Below are 20,157 nucleotides of genomic sequence, written 5' to 3' on the forward strand. Positions count from 1 at the left end.
TGGAACGATATAGGCATATTTTTACCACGGTGAAACATTTCATTCCCATGGTACTTTTATTTGACTAAGCAGGCGGATAATTGCAATATCTATACTAATATTGTAAAGCCGAAGAGTGTGTTTGTTTGGACGCGCTAATCTCAGGAACTACTGGTCCGATTTGTAAAATTCTTTCGGTGTTAGATAGAAGATAGATCGAGGAAGGCTATGGTCTATATATCATCACGCTAAGACCAACAAGAGCGGAGCAATGCGGATAAAACCGCGGAGCACAGCTAGTTAATAATAATAATAACCAAAATAAATGACTATAATGAGTATTAACCGTGACATAATATACATATAATGCAATTCAACTAAAAATACGATCATCAATGTCTTTTATGTGTCTAATGTAAAAAAAGAGCGCCGAGCACACGTGTCAGAAGTGAAACTTCTCTGGCAAGATTTGACAAAATCGTCGCCTTACTCCATGACGTGACGCAACCTTGAAATTTTACTCTCAATGCGTCCAAAAGAACGCGGGTTTGAATCCCGCCACGTGATCGATTTTTGTCTTCTCTTAAAAATATTGAATTATCATTATGTAGGATCAAACTAAGAATCTTGCCAAAAAAGTTTCACTTCTGACACGTGTGCTCGGCACACACGTGATTTTTTTCATTTTATTAATATTTAAAGCATTTGAGCTATAAAACTAAATTTAATCACATTTTTAAATTATAATACATAGGTTTATCTATAATAGAGTTTATTTCCGATAACTTCGGATCACACGGCGCCCATATTGCTTGACTTGTGTCCATTTCGCTTGGCATTGCTTGATTCTGTAGTGGACCCTGAAATTGGAATAATTTTATTTATTTATTTATTTATGAGTATGTTTCCGCCCGCGGCTTCGCCCGCACAGTCAAAGAAAAACTCGCATAGTTCCCGTTCCCGTGGGATTTAGGGTATTGCGTCATTTTCGCGGGATAAAAAGCCTATGTCCTTTCTCGGGTATCAAAATATCTCCATACCAAATTTCATGAAAATTGGTTCAGTAGTTTAGGCGTGAATCGTGATTGAGTAACAGACGTCTATCAGACAGTCGCATTTATAATATTAGTATATGGATTAAACCCAAACTCAAACATTTAAATATTCAATTACACTTCTTCTAGAATCTAGAAGAACTTTTGAATCGTCATAACATATTTTTTACAGTAGTAATTAATAAATATTTCTGTATACGGTTCAAAAATGTGTTCATGGTTGTTGAATGATAGATAAGAGTATATAAATAAATAAATAAATGAATAAATAAATAAATGATATACATATATTGGAATTTTAATTTAATTTATATCTCTACTAATATTATAAATGCGAAAGTAACTCTGTCTGTCTGTCTGTTACGCTATCCCGCTTAAACCTCTCAACCGATTTTGATGGACACAGACAATCTTTAGACCCTGAGAAAGAACATAGGCTACCTTTTATTGCGAAATATATACCACGGGCGAAGCCGGAGCGGACCGCTAGTAAACATATATATATTCGTATGCCATTTGTTGGCGATTGTGCGGTCGTGACATAAATTTTATAAAAATTTTATAACCACAATTCTGACAAATAAATTTTCATTTTATTATAAACTAGCGGTCCGCCCCGGCTTCGCCCGTGGTACATATTTACGTTTTCTCTACATAAGAACCATCCTCATACTTCAGGGAATATAATAAAAAAAGGAATTATCGAAATCGGTTCAGCCGTTCATACATGATGCCGTGACAACGCGAAACGGGTTTCATTTTTATACGCTTTTTATTAGCTTCACCTGTATGTTTGTATGTTTGTTTGTAACCGACTTCTTTGGGCGCGATTTTGAGTTTTTGACCCACTTTAAACGGCCAGATTTCGTTCAAACTTTGTAGATTTATTGAGGACCAATGACAATACACTAATTTGATAAAATTATTCCATTTGCAAAAAGCGTGTTTTTTAGTTTTTTTAACTATTATTTATTATATACAATATATAGATTCTCACCTTATCCCTCCTTTTCCCCCTACTCCGTTTCGGCCACGGTTTCTTGAGATGCACATAAGTTATATGCGCTCGTTTCTCGCTCGCGTGTTTGAAGGATTTTCCGCACATTTCGCATTTGTACGGGCGAAGGCCTGTGTGTATCTGTTGTAAAGAAATAGTCTATATTATCAACAAAACCTTTGTAACCTTTTTCATAATATTATTATACTAATCACTACATAGTATAAAACAAAGTCGCTTTCCCTATGTCCCTTTGTATGCTTAAATCTTTATAACTACGCAACGGATTTTGATGCGGTTTTTTTTAATAGATAGAGTGATTCAAGAGGAAGGTTTTAGTATATAATTTATTAGGTTTTAGACAAACCGGGCGAAGCCGCGGGCGGTAAGCGGTTTATATCTATAACTAAATGCACTTCGCGGTTTCACCCGCATTGCTCCGCTCCTGTTAGTCGCAGCGTGATGATATATAGCCTATAGCCTTCCTCGATAAATGGGCTATCTAACACCGAAATAATTTTTCAAATCAGACCAGTAGTTCCCGAGATTAGCGCGTTCAAACAAACAAACAAATTCTTCAGCTATATAATATTAGTATAGATTGGCAAAATCTTTGGGAATCATAATATTATACTAATGACTAATATAAATCTGAAGAGTTTGTTTGAACACGCCCATTTATGGAGGAAGGCTAAGGCGCGGGTCAAACACGCGCGGCTTGGCGCGGGCGTGCCATAAGCGCACCTCTTGAATCTGTTTTGCACCACGTGCTTCTTATACATTTTGTATGAAATAATTTTGGACAGGCGTCGAGACGGCACGCCACGGTTGTGCCAAGGTCGCGCCGCCTTTCCAAAATTATTTCATACTAGCTTTCCGCCTGCGGCTTCGCCCGCGTTTTCAAAGAAAAATCCGCATAGTTCCCGTTCCCGTGGGATTTTCGGGGTAAAACCTAGCCTATGTTACTCGTGGATAATGTAGCTTTCGAATGGTGAAAGAATTTTTAAAATCGGTCCAGTAGTTTATGAGCCTATTCATTACAATCAAACAAACAAACAAACAAAGTTTTCCTCTTTATAATATTAGCACAGAATACATAATAAACTACAACTACACTAAACGCTACAGAACGGACACTCTCCGCCTCCCGTCAAAATTAAACTTACCTCACCCCCGCGCGATCAGACATAAAATGGGCCATATTTTTCTGCAAGGACGATACGCAACGAAGATTGACAACATTAATCAAATTGACTTAAAGTAATTTTATTATTTTGGATTTGTGATTATCGTTTTTCGTAGAAAATGGTTAGATATTGTGCTGTTTACGGATGTATTTCATCAGAAAAACGCGAATTTTTTTTTTACGCTAGTCACAAATGTGCCAACCATAAAGCGTTAACACACACATTTGCAGTCTCTACAGTGTGACTGTCAAAACGATCATTTTGTATGGAGTGTCCGGGGTGTGATATTAGTGTAGACAAAATGCCAATAGCGCACTCGATGCAGGCCCGCTGCCGGCGCGGCGATATGTCCCGCGCCTAAGGCCGCCTGAGGCCGGTTGCAGAGCTTCACCGACCATCAGTGCGTACGTCAGTCGCGCTTGTCATATGTCATTGAGATAATATTACTACGTATGGAGGAGACACCACGAACAAAATCTGTGCGCCATTTTCTTGCTCTAACTAAGTTTTAAAAATTATTATTTAGTTAGGTACTTAACGATGAAAGTTATTCCTTTGCACTTTTCCGTATTATTTGTATTATTTGTGCAATATCGTAACACACACGAAGGCATGTTTGATGCGTTTCACTTTAAAACCATTAAAAAATACCGCTCAACATACGTCACATGACGTATGTTGAGTGGAACATAAGTGATGTAGGCGGTGTCGTCTCCTATTAATATTATCTCAATGTCATATGTATGGAAATTCGCATGCGTATGGTCGGTCTAGCTATGAACGGTTTTATGAATTTCCATACATATGACAAGCGCGACTGACGTACGCACTGATGGTCAGTTGCAACCGGCCTATATGAGCTATTACGCACTATCGACCAGTCGCCGGCGACTGGTCGTGGTCGTGGACTGTGATTACTCCTGGACGACTGACGACTAAGTGCGCAAGCCCCTATTTAAACTATAGTGTAAGTCACAGTCGCCAGCGACTGGTCGACAGTGCGTAATAGCTCTTAATCATCACGCTAAGACCAACAGGAGCGGAGCGATACGGGTGAAACCGCGTGGCGCAGCCAGTATAATGAATAAATGTAGCCGTGTACAGTGTATATACTCACAAACATATGCCGCTGACAGTTGCTATGCGTGCTAAAGCTCTTGCCGCACAGTGCGCAAGTGTACGCAGATCTCTCCGCACTATGCACACGGCCATGTGCGACCAAACGTTGTCGCATACGAAACGATTTGCCGCACAGTGTGCAGGAAAACGGACGTTCGCCGGTGTGCACCCAGCGGTGGTCTTTGAGGAGGGCGTGGCTCTGGTAACGAAAAAAACTCAAACTCAAACATTTATTTATTCAATTGGACTTCTTCTAGAAGCACTTTTGAAACGTCATTACATATTTTTAACATTTACCACCGATTCGGCAAGCAGTATCTACGGAGAAGAATTGGCAAGAAACTCCATAGTTGCTCTTTTTAATCATGTCAGTTTTACAATTTTACAAATTACATATGTAACATCATAATATATTATCATAATATGCCAAAGAACTGTCCTGTGGTTTTTATGCGACAACCCTCCATGGGTTTTTATCGTCCATATATTCCTTAATACTGTAAAATACGCTAATGTTGTTATCCACTCAAAACAACTACCTAAACTAGGGTATCTAGATACTAGGGCTGAACAAAACTGTGTAACTTTAAAAAAATATTCTTTAATTTTGTAATTGTTAACATAGTTATGAATGTAATTTTAAGGTTTACATGTGGATGATATAATAGGATTAAAATCGATACTAATATTATAAAGAGGAAAAGTTTGTAATTATGTATGTAGGTATGTATTGTTTTCACGCATAAACCTCTTAACCGATTTTGATGAAATTTGGCATAGACAATCTTTAGACCCTGAGAAAGAACATAGGCTACCTTTTATTGCGAAATATGTACCACGGGCGAAGCCGGGGCGGACCGCTAGTAAATAATAAAAACATAACGTGGCGCAAAACTTACTTTCTCAATTTATAAACTTGTACTTGTGTTAACTAGAACTCTAAAGGGTATATAGTACATATAAAATATAACCATTTATTTAATACTAGCTGTGCTCTGCGGTTTTACCCGCATTGCTCCGCTCCTGTTGGTCTTAGCGTGATGATATTCCTCTATCCAAAACCGAAAGAATTTTTCAAATCGGATCAGTAGTTCCTGAGATTAGCGCGTTCGAACAAACAAACTCTTCAGCTTTATAATATTAGTTTCTATTTGAGTTTGTATATACCTGAAACATCCGCCCACAAACTTCGCACATACAAGGCGACTTCATGGACGGGTAGTTGGTTCGATTCTTGTCCGGGTGCATTCGTCGAAAGTGACTGTGGTACGCTCTTGAGTCTTCAAGTTGGAGGCCACACTGGGAATAAATTAATAAATGCATAATTTATAAAGCTGAATGAATGAACGAAGGAATGAATGAATGACTTATGTCACATTGGAAATAAATATGAAAAAATATTAACAAAGTAAAAAATATTCAATGAGAGAGAACATAACTGATTGAATAAGTAAGTATTTATTTATTTTATTTATTTAACACTTTATAACACATATTATTTTTGTAAAATTTAAAATTAAATAATCTCATAGTTACAGCTTTAATAGATGCAACGTGGCGGCCTTATCACTTCAGAGTGATCTCTACCAGGCGACCCCTTAGGCAAAGGACAAGTGTTTGCTGTATAAAGAGAGGCATCAAAATCTTATTTAAATTATAAAATAAAATGAAATAAATAAATACTAAACAATATTTTATAAACATACTTATCACTATCACTACATAGTATAAAACAAAGTCGCTCACTCTGTCCCTATGTACCTTTGTATGCTTAAATCTTTAGAACTACGCAACGGATTTTGATGCAGATTTTTTAACAGATAGAGTGATTCAAGAGGAAGGTTTAAGTATATAATTTATTAGGTTTTAGACAAAGCGGGCGAAGCCGCGGGCGGTAAGCTAGTTACTTAATAATAATCAATATATACTACTATACTCGGATTTTTAATTAGATAAAGTAAACTGACGTTTTCTGTGTTGTCAGTTTTTGATGAAATAAAAATAGCGTTGTCACAAAGTGAATGATTGAAAATCGGGAATGAATGAAATTGAATCGATCGTCTAGTGAATATTTAGTGTGTAACAATATAACATCAAATAAACACAACAATGACAACAAACACAACGTAATTAGTTACAATTAACGAAAAAATTACAAAAACAATAACGTAAACAGCGTAACAATAAAAATAAAAAAATGATTATAATTACACTCTACTAGTAACTTATATCTTATGTAGCTTTATATATTATAATTAGAAATAATGTTATTTTATAGTTTGAAATGATGAACTATTCACAGTCATTGTTCATTCATCTGATTGAATGAGCACTGAATTCCTCACTATTACTTTAAATGTGGCAACATTATTTTACAAAGTGACATTAGCTGCTGTCAGTTTACTTTGTCTAATTAAAAATCCGAGTATAGTGTCTTGTTATTTAGATTTATATGGTATTGACCTATAGACAAAATTATTATTCCTCATTATACTTACTTAAAAAACTAAAGGAAACAAAATTTAACAGAAAATGTTTAAAAATAAATATTTTATAAGTACCTGTTCGCACGGTATAGGACCCTCAGCCTTCCTAAGCTGGCTCGGATAGGATTTTTTCTTTTCATCACCGTCGCTACCGTCGTCTTTCTTGTCTTTTATATTATTCGTTCTTCTGCCTTTCCTGCGTCTGTCGTCTTTCGAAATGCTGTTTGAATGAAGGAATGAATGAATGATTTGGGAATGATTTTTAGATTCTGCCCGGTAGAAATGTGTTTTTGGAAAATAAATTATACTATATGTAATCGATTTGATCTGTTTGGTAGCAGTGTATTTGTTTTATAGTGTTGTTTAAGAAATAAAAAATGTGTGCGTGTACTAGTGTACACACGTAAGAAGTGAAACTTCTTTATGACCTTATATTTCAAAAAAATAATTTACTTTATGCTACTTTACAGAAATACGTCGAATCACGCGTGGTAGGGATAAGAAAAAGATGGCGCGTAACGGAAAAATGTCACGCGTAACGAAAAAATGTTACACTCAATTTTTTTCCAACCCCGATAAAGAAGTTTCACTTCAATAATACCTTCGATTTTAACTATATGGATGTGTATGTAAGGCTCGAAGATAAACAACTGGGCAAAAATGACTTGCAATGCTTTTAATTCACAGCAAACAACACCTTTACTTATAGATAGCTAATTTTAAACGTATAAAAAAAGGTAAAGAAGTACATAAGCTACTATCCTTTATACATAATATATATTACAATTTATATTTATTTCTACATTATTTTTTATACTCACTCATTCTTATGCCTCGCTGACATGCTCAAGTGTTTCTTATAAGCTGATTGATCCAAGAATCGAACATTACAAAGTTCACAGTGGGGACCGTCGTCCGGTATCTGTAAATTTTGAAGAAAATATAAAGAAAATCAACTTAAATTAAAATATGTACAAATAATAATAAAAAAGACGGGTTGCACTGGGGAAGTGCCGGCAGAAGTGAAAACTTGATTATTAACGTTGAGCATGTTTGATATTTTGGAATGGTATCCGTCTTACGCTTTTCGATCCATGATATCGATAAATGGGCTATCTAACACCGAAAGAATTTTTTCAAATCAGGCCAGTAGTTTTTGAGATTAGCACATTCAAACAAACAAACTCTTCAGCAATACAATTTGGGTCTATTTTATATAATACTAGCCTTCCCACCACGGCTTCGCCCGCTTTGTCTTAAACCTAATCACTACATAGTATAAAACAAAGTCGCTTTCCCTGTCCCTATGTCCCTATGTCCCTATGTCCCTTTGTACGCTTAAATCTTTGAAACTACGCAACGGATTTTGATGCGGTTTTTTTTAATAGATAGAGTGATTCAAGAGGAAGGTTTATATGTATAATAAGATCCATTAAGTAGTGGAGAAGTACTGTTATTTTTGAGGTTTCTAATGTGATGTCGTAAAAAATTACATTTATTCCGCTTACATTGCAAACGCAGGCTGAACCCTACGAGTTTTATCAAAATAATGTACTAAGTATTATACACATTGAAAAGGTCTACAGAAAAGTCCGCGATGGTATATGTCTATCTCTTATGGATAACCCACAATAACTTTTTTTTGTCATTTACTTTTTACGACAAATAATGGCTAATTTTCGAAGCGATTTTAACCAATACAGCATTAATCCTTAACCAATTAAATACCATGGATACATTGTTCATTTAATATAGATCTATATGGCCCTTTACACCATATGATTTAAGTGAATATTTTCGAAGATATTACAGATTTAAAAATTGCAGGACGTAGCGTTTGCGGCCGCCCGGCTATGTATTTTATACCCGTGCGATGCCGGAGGCCGGAGCGGGCCGCTATATTTTTATACCTATACAACGTTCACAATTTTTCTGTATAGTAGGTATTTAGTATCAGCATTGCACCCGTGCGAAGCCGGGGCGGGTCGCTAGTAAATTATATACTAAAACCTTCCTCTTGAATCACTCTATCTATTAAAAAAAACCGCATCAAAATCCGTTGCGTAGTTTTAAAGATTTAAGCATACATAGGGACAGAGAAAGCGGCTTTGTTTTATACTACGTACTGATTTTGAATATATATTTTAAAATTTTTGATAATACAATAAATAAATTAAATACAACAGGTTTTTACCTAGTTTGGGAGTCCGAGACTTCACAGTATTTCAAAATGTAAAACTATTCAATCAATCAGTCAATGAAGAATTTTTATTTTATTTTTTTTAAATAAATATATAAATAAGTATCTAAATCTCACCTTGCCATCTTCCAACCGATGTTTCAACTTCTTATGCAATTCTATACCCTTTTCGCTCACAAAGGAATACCCGCAGAGCGCACACACAAAATCCGATGGATGCTTTATACGTATGTGGCCCATGTATGTTGTGAATTTACTGAAAAATAATATATTAATATTATAAATGCGAAAGTAACTCTGTCTGTCTGTCTGTTACTCAATCACGCCTAAACAACTGAACCAATTTTCATGAAATTTGGTATGGAGATATTTTGATACCCGAGAAAGGACATAGGCTACTTTTTATCCCGGGAAAATGTCGCAATCCCGGAAATCCCACGGGAACGGGAACTATGCGGGTTTTTCTTTGACTGCGCGGGCGAAGCCGCGGGCGGAAACCTAGTTATAAATATATTAAAGAAAGTCATGCACATGGTGTGCGAATTTTATTATAATCGGTTAAGTGGTTTAGGAGTCCATTGAGGACAAACATTGTGACACGAGATTTATATATATTAGATAGAGCGTGTGTGCCGAGCACACGCGTCAGAAGTGAAACTTCTTTGGCATAAGATACCAAAATCGTCACCTTACTCCATTACAGTATTGCCATGACCTTGAAATTTTACTCTCAACGCGCCTAAAGACGGGTCACTTCAAAAACGTCATGTTTAATGAGTTGAAACAAGTTAAAATCCTAATTTAAATATTTGTTTTACAAATGCGGGTACTCACACAAATTCATCTTGACAATGCGGACATTTGTATTTCGTCCCTTTGTGCCATCTCTCGTGGAGCCTAGCTGTTTGTCTGTAATATAAAAAAAAGCGTATTAATAAAATAACAAAAGAAATTGGTTGCCTGTAAAGTCGGTTTACTGACGATAGTTGAACGTGACAACGTCCGATTGTGCTTCTTTGTCGCTCGTTCCGCGCTCTCGCTTGCACTTCATGCCTACAGTATTCAGGAATATACGGACGATAAAGACCCATGGAGGGTTGTCGCGTAAAAACCACAGGACAGTTCTTTGGCATATTATGTAGTTAGATATAAGTTACATATTATGTAAATTTATTGACATTATTTTAAAAGAGCAACTATGGAGTTTCTTGCCGATTCTTCTCCATAGATACTGCTTTCCGAATCGGTGGTAAATGTTAAAAATACTATGTAATGACGATTCGAAAGTGCTACTAAATAGTAGTCTAATTGAATAAATGAATGTTTGAGTTTGAGCCTTACATGGAACGCCTCAGAGCGAGGTAACGCCGCATGAGTCATGTTTTTTCGTGCGTGCAGCCGGCGCTATCGAATTATAAGACGTTGTCACGTCAAAAAGTAGTGAATGATAACGATAATTACAATGTACCAAAAATACGCAAAGTTACAAAATTAATTTAGTAACGGTACATTTGGATCAAACAAGCGAATGTTCCTTCTAACCCCACTATATCAAATTGTTTTAGTGTAAACAGGCGTAGAGCATTCTTTTGTTGTTCTTATTGCGTTCGAAAAGATTGTATGCAATGTTCTAATACTGAACAACAGTGAACATGATTTTCGTTTACACTAAAAGCTCTCGCTCTATATTCGTTTGGTCTTAATGCACAGTAAAAATTTCACGTGCTAATTCGGCAAGTCTTACGAATGAGTGAAAAAAAGTTGTGAGTGAATGAACGAACGATCGAAATTATTCGTTTGTGAGTGTGTGTGTCTGTGTGAAAAAAAACGAATGTATCTATACTAATCTTATAAAGCTGAAGAGTTTGTTTGTTTGTTTGTTTGAACGCGCTAATCTCGGGAACTACTGGTCCGATTTGAAAAATTCTTTCGGTGTTAGATAGCCCATTTATCGAGGAAGGCTATAGGCTATATATCATCACGCTAAGACCAACAGGAGCGTAGCAGTGCGGGTGAAACCGCGGGGAACAGCTAGTCAATAATATATTACACAGTGAGAGTGAATAAATGAAACGGGGTGAATGAATGTGTGAATAATCGAACTTAATTTCATTAAAATGAAAAATGAACGAACGAATGAATAATCACCTATGCGTAGTGACGTACGGACACCGGTTGCAGCTGTACCGCTGTGTGTGGTGCGCGGTTATGTGTTTGCGCAACGCGTGCGGGTGTTTGAAGTATGTTTTGCATATACTGCATTGATGGTCGCCGCATTGCTGTGAAACAGTATTAAAAATTTAAAATGTTAATATTTTTTAATTATCATGAAAAATTCCTATTTATCCCTACTAGTACTACATATGAATATATGAATACTGAAAAAGTACTCTGTCTGTATCTTCTACACGTGTAAGCCGCTGAACAGATTTAGAATGAAATTTGGTACAAACATAGTTTGAGCTGGGAAAGAAATCCGCGGGCAGAAGGCTAGTTTGTTATTTTTAGTTGGTCAAAATTTGAGAACAGACAAAGTTGCAGCTAGTATATATTTACTGTAATTGTTACACAAAAATTGAACTACCGTCAAATAGTCAGAACTAGACCAGAATAAAATGGGACCACACAGAAGGCAACAACTTTTAAATAAAAAATAAATAATCAAAATCGGTTCATCCTGTCCAAAGTTAGGAGGTAACAAACCCAAAAAACACAATCGAATTGAGGACCTTCTTTTTTTAATGTCGGTTAATTTAAATAAACTCACATTAGAATGCCTCAAAACGTGACAATTATACGCATCTTCGTCCAGAAACCCTTTGAAACACGCCGTACACTTGTAGACTGAATTTTTGTAATTACTCGACTCTTGTCTCTTTTGTATTTCTGCTACTTGTTCTTCTACCGTCAAATCCGTTATCGTAAATAGTGTTTCATTCAAATCATTGTTTAGGAACGGCTTCCTGCGCCTATCTATCTTTGGCTCTTCTTTCTTCCTTACTTTCTTCACTGACTTCACTTTATCTTTCTTTCTTTTCTTTCTTTGTAACTCGAGAGGTAAGCTGTCATCTGATGAATATCCATCATTTATTATATTATCATCACCATCATCTATGATATTATCATCACCAGCCAGATTATTCTCATCATTATTTAAATGATTTTCATTAAAATCGTCCACTAAGAATATATTTGTTTCGTCAATTGAATCATCTTCAGTTTTTAATATATTCTCATTTTCGGTATATTCTATGCATATAATATTATCTGGATTTAGTATTTTTGTGGACAAATTTGATGTAAGTTGATTCGCTTGACGATCTATACTTTTTACATTGTCTAATGTTACCTGTAACAATAACAACAGTTATTTGAGGCAGCTCAATAGTATAATAATTAATGTCTCACAAATTTTTAAACACGCATCACTAAAACATTTTTGTAATGGTTGTAATATAGAAATATTCAACAAATTTAAAAAACCAAGAATTTTTTTGACAATTTTCACACATAGCACGATCTGATCCCATACTAAGCTTTCGCTTGTGTTATGGAAACCAGATGGCTGATAAACATACATATATAATTTTAAATAAATACTTATAGATAATTAACACCCAGATACAGAGCAAACATCTATGTCCATCACACAAATATTTGCCGGGTGGGAATCGAACCCACGACCACTGGCTTGGAAGGGGCCACTACCAACCAAGGCAACCGGTCTATAATATATCATCACACAACAGGAGCGGAGCACGGCGTGTAAAACCGCGGAGCACAGCTAGTTATAAAATAAAATATATACTCACATTAATATTATTCCTAAAAAGATCATCCAAAAGGCTTCTAGCACGCAGGCACTTATTTTTAAAACTCCAACAGTTTTTCAAACGGCACGCACACTCCATACAAATGTATTGAGGTAGATTGTTCTCTAGAAACTGTAATAAAAAAAATATATTACTTTACAAAAAAAAATTGGTTGTAAAGTCGGTTTACTGACGATAGTTGAACGTGACAACGTCCGATTGTGCTTCTTTGTCGCTCGTTCCGCGCTCTCGCTTGCACTTCAAGCCTTACATGGAACGCCTCAGAGCGAGGTAACGCCGCATGAGTCATGTTTTTCGTACGTGCAGCCGTCTCTATCGAATTATAAGACGTTGTCACGTCAAAAAAAGATTGTTTGTGCAAAGTAAGCTCGAAAATTTTGCAAAATTTACATGCCGTAGAAAGCGGCATATTCTGTGGCATCCATACTAATATTATAAATGCGAAAGTAACTCTGTCTATCTGTCTGTTACTCAATCACGCCTAAACTACTGAACCAATTTTCATGAAATTTGGTATGGAGATATTTTGATACCCGAGAAAGGACATAGGCTACTTTATATCCCGGGAAAATGACGCAATCCCGGAAATCCCACGGGAACGGGAACTATGCGGGTTTTTCTTTGACTGCGCGGGCGAAGCCGCGGGCGGAGTACTACTTATAAAATATATTTTTTCATTTCAAAACAATTGTAGTATTGTATTTAGAATATATTTAAAACTAGCGGTCCGCCCCGGCTTCGCCCGTGGTACATGTTTACGTTTTCTGTACATAAGAACCATCCTCGTACTTCAAGGAATATAATAAAAAAAGAATTATCGAAATAGGTTCAGCCGTTCTCGAGTTATGCGCTTACCAACACATTTTGCGATTCATTTTTATATATAAGAAGATAGAGTATTATTGTTCACTTATCATACATATTTAAATTAAATATACCCGCCGAATTGAGAACCTCCTTCTTTTTTTGAAATCGGTTAAAAATACTAAAAAAAAAAGCATTACATTCACGCTATAACACTAAAAAAATTCAAATATACTCACATCACATCCCGTTACACTATCATACGCCTGGTTCAAGCTGTACCTTGCAATAGGTATCAACTGTAAATCCATGCCCAGACATACCCTACATACCTGCAAATATAAAAAAATTAGTCAAAAATTGGTAAAAAAAGCGCGAGTCGGACGCGCGAAAGTCAGGCTCTGTAGAATTAGAGCAAGTGCGAAAACAGTCTCAGTTTAATACATTCTTCTCCATTGTGTGAGACATTAAAAAGTCCCATGTCCCCTAGTGGGGTAAGGGGCAGATGCATTATACATCTGTTTCACAGATCGATTTTCTTTAGGGACAAGTAGGTGATCAGCCTTCTGTGTCCTGCTAGACCAAGACATTTTTTTTTCTCCGTCTCCACCGGGAATCGAACCCTGGACCTCTCGGTTCTACGCTCACGCGTCAACCACTGTACCAAGGAGGCGGTCTTGAAGTACGAGGATGGTTCTTATGGAAAGAAAACTTAAACATGTGCCATGTGCGAAGCGAGGGCGCACCACTAGTTAATTATATTTGTTTCTAGGTATGTCGCCTTGACATTGACTTAAAGATGTGTGTGAGACATTGGGTACATCAAAATTAAAAAATTGGCACCAACCATTATTTAATAGTCAAATTTGCAGTCAGGTTTTGGCCTATATAATAAAAAAAACTCTAAAGCATCTGTCTGTTTGTGTCAAAAACTACAAATCTATACTAATATTATAAAGCTGAAGTATTTGTTTGTTTGTTTGCACACGCTAATCTCAGGATCCACTGGTCCGATTTGAAAAATTCTTTCGGTGTTAGATAACCCATTTTCGTCAAAGGCTATAATCATCACGCTAAGAACAACAGGAGCGGAGCAATACAGGTAAAGGTATGGGGAACACCAAGTTTTTATATATTAAGAAGATAATACTTACCATCAGTTTCACATCTTCACTAAACTCATTGTTATCAATCTGAAAAGAGCAACAACATATTTAGTAACATATATTTAGGGCTGATTTTTCAATCCTTGGTTAAAACTTATTCGTCGAATAATGTATAAAACTACCATTTTAAAAACGTATTCTAATTGCCCGTATTTGACAGTTTACGTGACATTTTAATATTATCGTGTAATACTGTATTGGACAGATAAGTTTTATCCAAGCATTGAAAAATCAGCCCTAAGTAACATAATAATGTTATTATTCCACAAAATATTTACAGACTAAAGCTTAAAGTTTCATCATATTCTGTTCAATCATTTTTCTATTAATGATCCATGCAAAAGTGATTGCATTTGCAATGCAAAAATATTCTTGTCGTAGGATTTTTAATTCCATTACAGTTTGTTTTATGTTTACTTCCATACCTATTATTTTAGTGCACAATAAATTATTTTTGCTTGTTTGTTCTATCTTTTAATTCTTATATATAAAAATGAATCGCAAAATGTGTTGGTAAGCGCATAACTCGAGAACGGCTGAACCAATTTCGATAATTCTTTTTTTATTATATTCCATGGAGTACGAGGATGGTTCTTATGTAGAGAAAACGTAAACATGTACCACGGGCGAAGCCGGGGCGGACCGCTAGTTAATCATAAACTTACATTCATTGGTACCGCTCCACTTCTCAGCCGCCTTAAGCCACTTGGAGTTACATACACATCCTCCATTTTAAAATGTTCTGAACATATGAAATTACGATCTTTCAGTGAACTGTTCTCTATATTTAAGGCCTTCAACCAGGCGTCTCGTAATATGGGTTCTGTAGGAAACCTGTAATGTTAAAAATACTATAGAAAATACTAATCACTACATAGTATAAAACAGTTGCTTTCTCTGTCCCTATTTCCCTTTGTATGCTTAAATCTTTAAAAGTACGCAATGGATTTTGATGGGGTTTTTTGTAATAGAAAGAGTGATTCAAGAGGAAGGTTTTAGTATATAATTTATTAGGTTTTAGACAAAGCGGGAGAAGCCGCGGGCGGTAAGCTAGTACATAATATAATAGGTCATTTTCAAAGCTCTCTCAAAACAGATAGTTATCCTATTCTATCCTATCCTTCCTACTAATATTAGAAAGTTTGTAAGGATGTGTATTTTTGTTTTTTACTATATCAGCAAATACTACGGAACAATTACAATAAAATTTAGCACATATATAGAGGGTAACTTGGATTAACACATAGGATAGGTTTTATCCCGTAAATCCCACGGGAATTGGAACTATGTGGGTTTTTCTTTGAAAACGCAGGCGAATAAAGCATACATAAAAAAATTTGGACTATAAAATTATTGGTGTAAATATATTCTAATATGAAAATGTTTATCTAGTATAATATCTAGTACTAGCGGTCCGCCCCGGCTTCGCCCGTGGTACATATTTCCGTTTTCTGGAATAAAATATAGCCTATACGGATTCGGAAGAATCCCTCTAAGTAATGGTAAAAGAAATTTTGAAATCGGTCCAGTAGTTTTTGACCCTATTCAATACAAACATACAAAGGTTTCAAATTACAATTAATAATAATAATAATAAGGGCGTAGGGATGTGACGACCCCATCGCCCACGGTTGGAATATCTATTGTCTACGTGACAATAGATATTCCACCCGTGCAATCAGTCAACCCGCAGGACACCTTGTGGCGGGGTGTCGGGGAGTAGCGACCCCGCGGGAACCGAGTGCTCCCGGGGGAGGCCCCTGTCTTCATCTCCGGCTCGCCTTCAGCGGCCGGTCGGAGTGAAGCCTGACGAGGACAGGACCCCCACCTCTGGCTTGCCTTAACCGGCCGGCCAGAGTGGAGTCGCGAGAGCTTTTAGCTCGAAGGGTGGATGCGAAGCGTAAGTGGCGAGTGGGCACGTGATGCTGGACCCTCAGGGAGCGCGTGATCGTAGTTTAAAGTCCAGGGACGCCTCTCCACCCATAGCTGCTCACAATATGTTGCCCCCTTGTCGCACTATTGCAGCGACTTATTTCGGGGGCCCATACAGTGAGAGGGCGAGTCACCACCTGCCAACATATTTTTACTTTCTTTTAGTAGAAAGGCAGGTGCCATAGTTTCCCATAGTCCTCAGTACCAGTCCATTTAGCATCCCAATCCATAGCCCAATCATTAAATTTCCATACCCTGCAATAGTCCTACATCGGCCGCGGACTGCCCAGGGCTGTATCTCTATAGTGCAGTCATGGGCAGGCTGCGGCTGGTGTCCCACAACACATTAAAATTCTCGAAAGGGCCTCTGCGTGTTGGATCCGTGTCCCCACGTAAGCCTTCCAAAGATCCGGGTACTGTCCTTCTGGTGGTACCCGAGTATTATGGAAATGAGAAACATAATAATAATAATAATAAGGCGTAGGGATGTGACGACCCCATCGCCCCCGGTTGGCATATCTACAATAGATATCCCAACCGTGCAGTCAGTCACCCCGCAGGGCACCTTGTGGCGAGGTGTCGGGGAGTAGCGACCCCGCGGGAACCGAGCGCTCCCGGGGGAGGTCCCTGTCCTCACCTCTGGACTGTCCCAGTGGCAGTTCGGAGTGAACAATGACGAGGTTCAGGATCCCCCACCTCTGGCTTGCCTTTGTTGGCCGTCCAGAGTGGAGCCGCCAGAGCTATATGCTCGGGGGTGGAAGTGTCTAATGGCGTAATAGCGGGGAAACCCGCTCCGGGCCTGCGGGCCCGCGATGGTGAAACCGGTGCCGCACCTCTCTACACCCCTAGCCGTCCAGCTGATGTTGCCCCCTTGTTGCCATTCTCGGTAACCTTTTTGGGAGCCCATCGACCGAACTGGCGAGTCACCGTCTGCCATTATTTTCAATTTTTAATATTGAAAAGGCAGACGTCCATAGTCCCCATAGACCCAACCTACCGATCCACTGAACACCTCCTTCCATAACCCAGATTTTTAATTTCCATATTTTACAATAGTCCTGCATCGGCCGCGGACTGCCCAGGGCTGTATCTCTATAGTGCAGTCATGGGCAGGCTGCGGCTGGTGTCCCACAACACATTAAAATTCTCTAAAGGGCCTCTGCGTGTTGGACCTGTGTCCCCACGTAAGCCTCCCAAAGGACCGGGTACCTTCCTTCTGGTGGTACCCGTGTATTATGGAGAGAAACATAATAATAATAAGGGCGTAGGGATGTGACGACCCCATCGCCCACGGTTGGAATATCTATTGTCTACGTGACAATAGATATTCCACCCGTGCAATCAGTCAACCCGCAGGACACCTTGTGGCGGGGTGTCGGGGAGTAGCGACCCCGCGGGAACCGAGTGCTCCCGGGGGAGGCCCCTGTCTTCATCTCCGGCTCGCCTTCAGCGGCCGGTCGGAGTGAAGCCTGACGAGGACAGGACCCCCACCTCTGGCTTGCCTTAACCGGCCGGCCAGAGTGGAGTCGCGAGAGCTTTTAGCTCGAAGGGTGGATGCGAAGCGTAAGTGGCGAGTGGGCACGTGATGCTGGACCCTCAGGGAGCGCGTGATCGTAGTTTAAAGTCCAGGGACGCCTCTCCACCCTTAGCTGCTCACAATATGTTGCCCCCTTGTCGCACTATTGCAGCGACTTATTTCGGGGGCCCATACAGTGAGAGGGCGAGTCACCACCTGCCAACATATTTTTACTTTCTTTTAGTAGAAAGGCAGGTGCCATAGTTTCCCATAGTCCTCAGTACCAGTCCATTTAGCATCCCAATCCATAGCCCAATCATTAAATTTCCATACCCTGCAATAGTCCTACATCGGCCGCGGACTGCCCAGGGCTGTATCTCTATAGTGCAGTCATGGGCAGGCTGCGGCTGGTGTCCCACAACACATTAAAATTCTCGAAAGGGCCTCTGCGTGTTGGATCCGTGTCCCCACGTAAGCCTTCCAAAGATCCGGGTACTGTCCTTCTGGTGGTACCCGAGTATTATGGAAATGAGAAACATAATAATAAAACATTTATTGTCAACAGCACACAAAAACATACAATACAAGATTAAAAAATAAAAACAAAAGTAACATTCAAAGCAAAAATAAGAGGTAACAATAGTAATAAAATATAAGAAAAGCATATGTTAATAATTGGTATTGAACATTTCTCTGTTGACAAAAGGGACCACTCAGTATTAGATATGCTGTCTATTTTTTCGTGTGTAGGTACGTTCTTTTTTTAAACTTAATAAATACATATTTATCTTTACTACATAGATTTTTAAATAATAAAGTACCTATACACGTTACATTTACAAATGATGAAACAAACTTTATGTTTTGTGATGTAAACAAAAAAATATATTTTGTTTTTTACGTTCCAAGATATTTAATATTACTTACATGTGAAATGTTATCCCTTGGGATTTGGAAAGCTTATGCCTGGAGTCATTATAACACGACGGAACGAAACACCGCATTTTTATATTATCGTTTTTCAAAATATTATCGTTTTTCTCAAAAACATGTTTAAAAACAACTCGGTCGCTAGCTTTTCACAACCATATTTGTAATTATGTATTATTTTAGATTCTAGATACTACTGAATATATTGAAATGGTAAACTTAATAGATATTACATCCTATTACATAAATTAAAACTATTTATTTAAAAAGAGAACTATTTCCGCAATTTTAATATCCATTTTTATTATTTTAGCATTGACCCATTTGATTGGGACTGCTTAAAACCACAGAATAAAACAATTTTCTGTCTCTTTTTAGCAGACTAGAAAAGCCTACGAGAAAAGCTAGGTATTGCCGAGAGCTACCTATTGGTTGAAAAATGATTTTTTTCCTTTCGCTGTCATTGTCAAATATAAGCGTTTACACAGAGTAAATATTGTTGTAAGAATGCCTTAATTTTTCCATAATCTATATTATGATGCTCGAAGTAATGCTTGACCGTAGAATAACTATTCTCACTCTATGTTCTTGACCCTTGCTTGACCAAGAAGCTTATAATATCGTGATCTAATACACTGGTGATTGCAATATGAACATTAACGTAGCAAGAAAATATGACCTTGAATGACGTCAGTTATGTTTTTTGTCTCTTTCTGTGGGGTGACCACGCTGGTTTGTAAATTCAGGATTTTTCGAAATAGAAAAAACTAAAAATCATGGTCTATAAATAATAACGATTTATATTTTTAATAGTACATATTTATATTATAATAATTATTACTGGTCAACTTACAAGAATTATCACATTTATAAGTATATAAAATTTTAATTGGTAGAGAATGATAGTTTTAAATAACGCTTGATAACTTTTAGCTACAAAGTTTGGATATGAA

At 37.6% G+C, this 20,157-nt stretch overlaps 1 protein-coding gene across 1 annotated transcript; it reads right to left on the reverse strand.

Annotated features, from left to right (window-relative positions):
• Nucleotides 1-682: 682 nt before the first annotated feature.
• On the reverse strand, nucleotides 683-19,278 carry LOC149895479 (uncharacterized). Its single transcript, XM_090118873.1, has 15 exons — nucleotides 19,202-19,278; nucleotides 15,492-15,660; nucleotides 14,815-14,853; nucleotides 13,900-13,992; nucleotides 12,836-12,967; nucleotides 11,791-12,372; nucleotides 11,172-11,302; nucleotides 9,858-9,932; nucleotides 9,141-9,279; nucleotides 7,645-7,745; nucleotides 6,899-7,043; nucleotides 5,505-5,636; nucleotides 4,336-4,536; nucleotides 2,032-2,172; nucleotides 683-839 (listed from the first exon to the last, which is right to left on the reverse strand). Exons 1-15 carry the CDS (start codon nucleotides 19,276-19,278, stop codon nucleotides 708-710), a joined length of 2,289 nt encoding a protein of 762 aa, XP_089974999.1. The 3' UTR covers nucleotides 683-707.
• Between the last annotated feature and the right edge of the window lie 879 nt (nucleotides 19,279-20,157).

The sequence above is a fragment of the Colias eurytheme genome, chromosome 31, assembly GCF_061535395.1.
Source record: "Colias eurytheme isolate Ceu_HAF_F1 chromosome 31, ilColEury1 Martin Lab GWU primary, whole genome shotgun sequence".
Taxonomy (NCBI): domain Eukaryota; kingdom Metazoa; phylum Arthropoda; class Insecta; order Lepidoptera; family Pieridae; genus Colias; species Colias eurytheme.

What these genes read in the sequence shown, in the direction of transcription:
- LOC149895479 (XM_090118873.1), bottom strand. Translation starts at nt 19,278, where the DNA reads ATGCGGTGTTTCGTTCCGTCGTGTTATAATGACTCCAGGCATAAGCTT. An exon ending in ATAGTGTAACGGGATGTGAT is followed by an intron (nt 12,968 to 13,899) that starts GTGAGTATATTT and finishes TTTTTATTACAG; the next exon opens with TTTCTAGAGAACAATCTACC. An exon ending in ATCGGTTGGAAGATGGCAAG is followed by an intron (nt 7,746 to 9,140) that starts GTGAGATTTAGA and finishes CAAAATTTACAG; the next exon opens with ATACCGGACGACGGTCCCCA.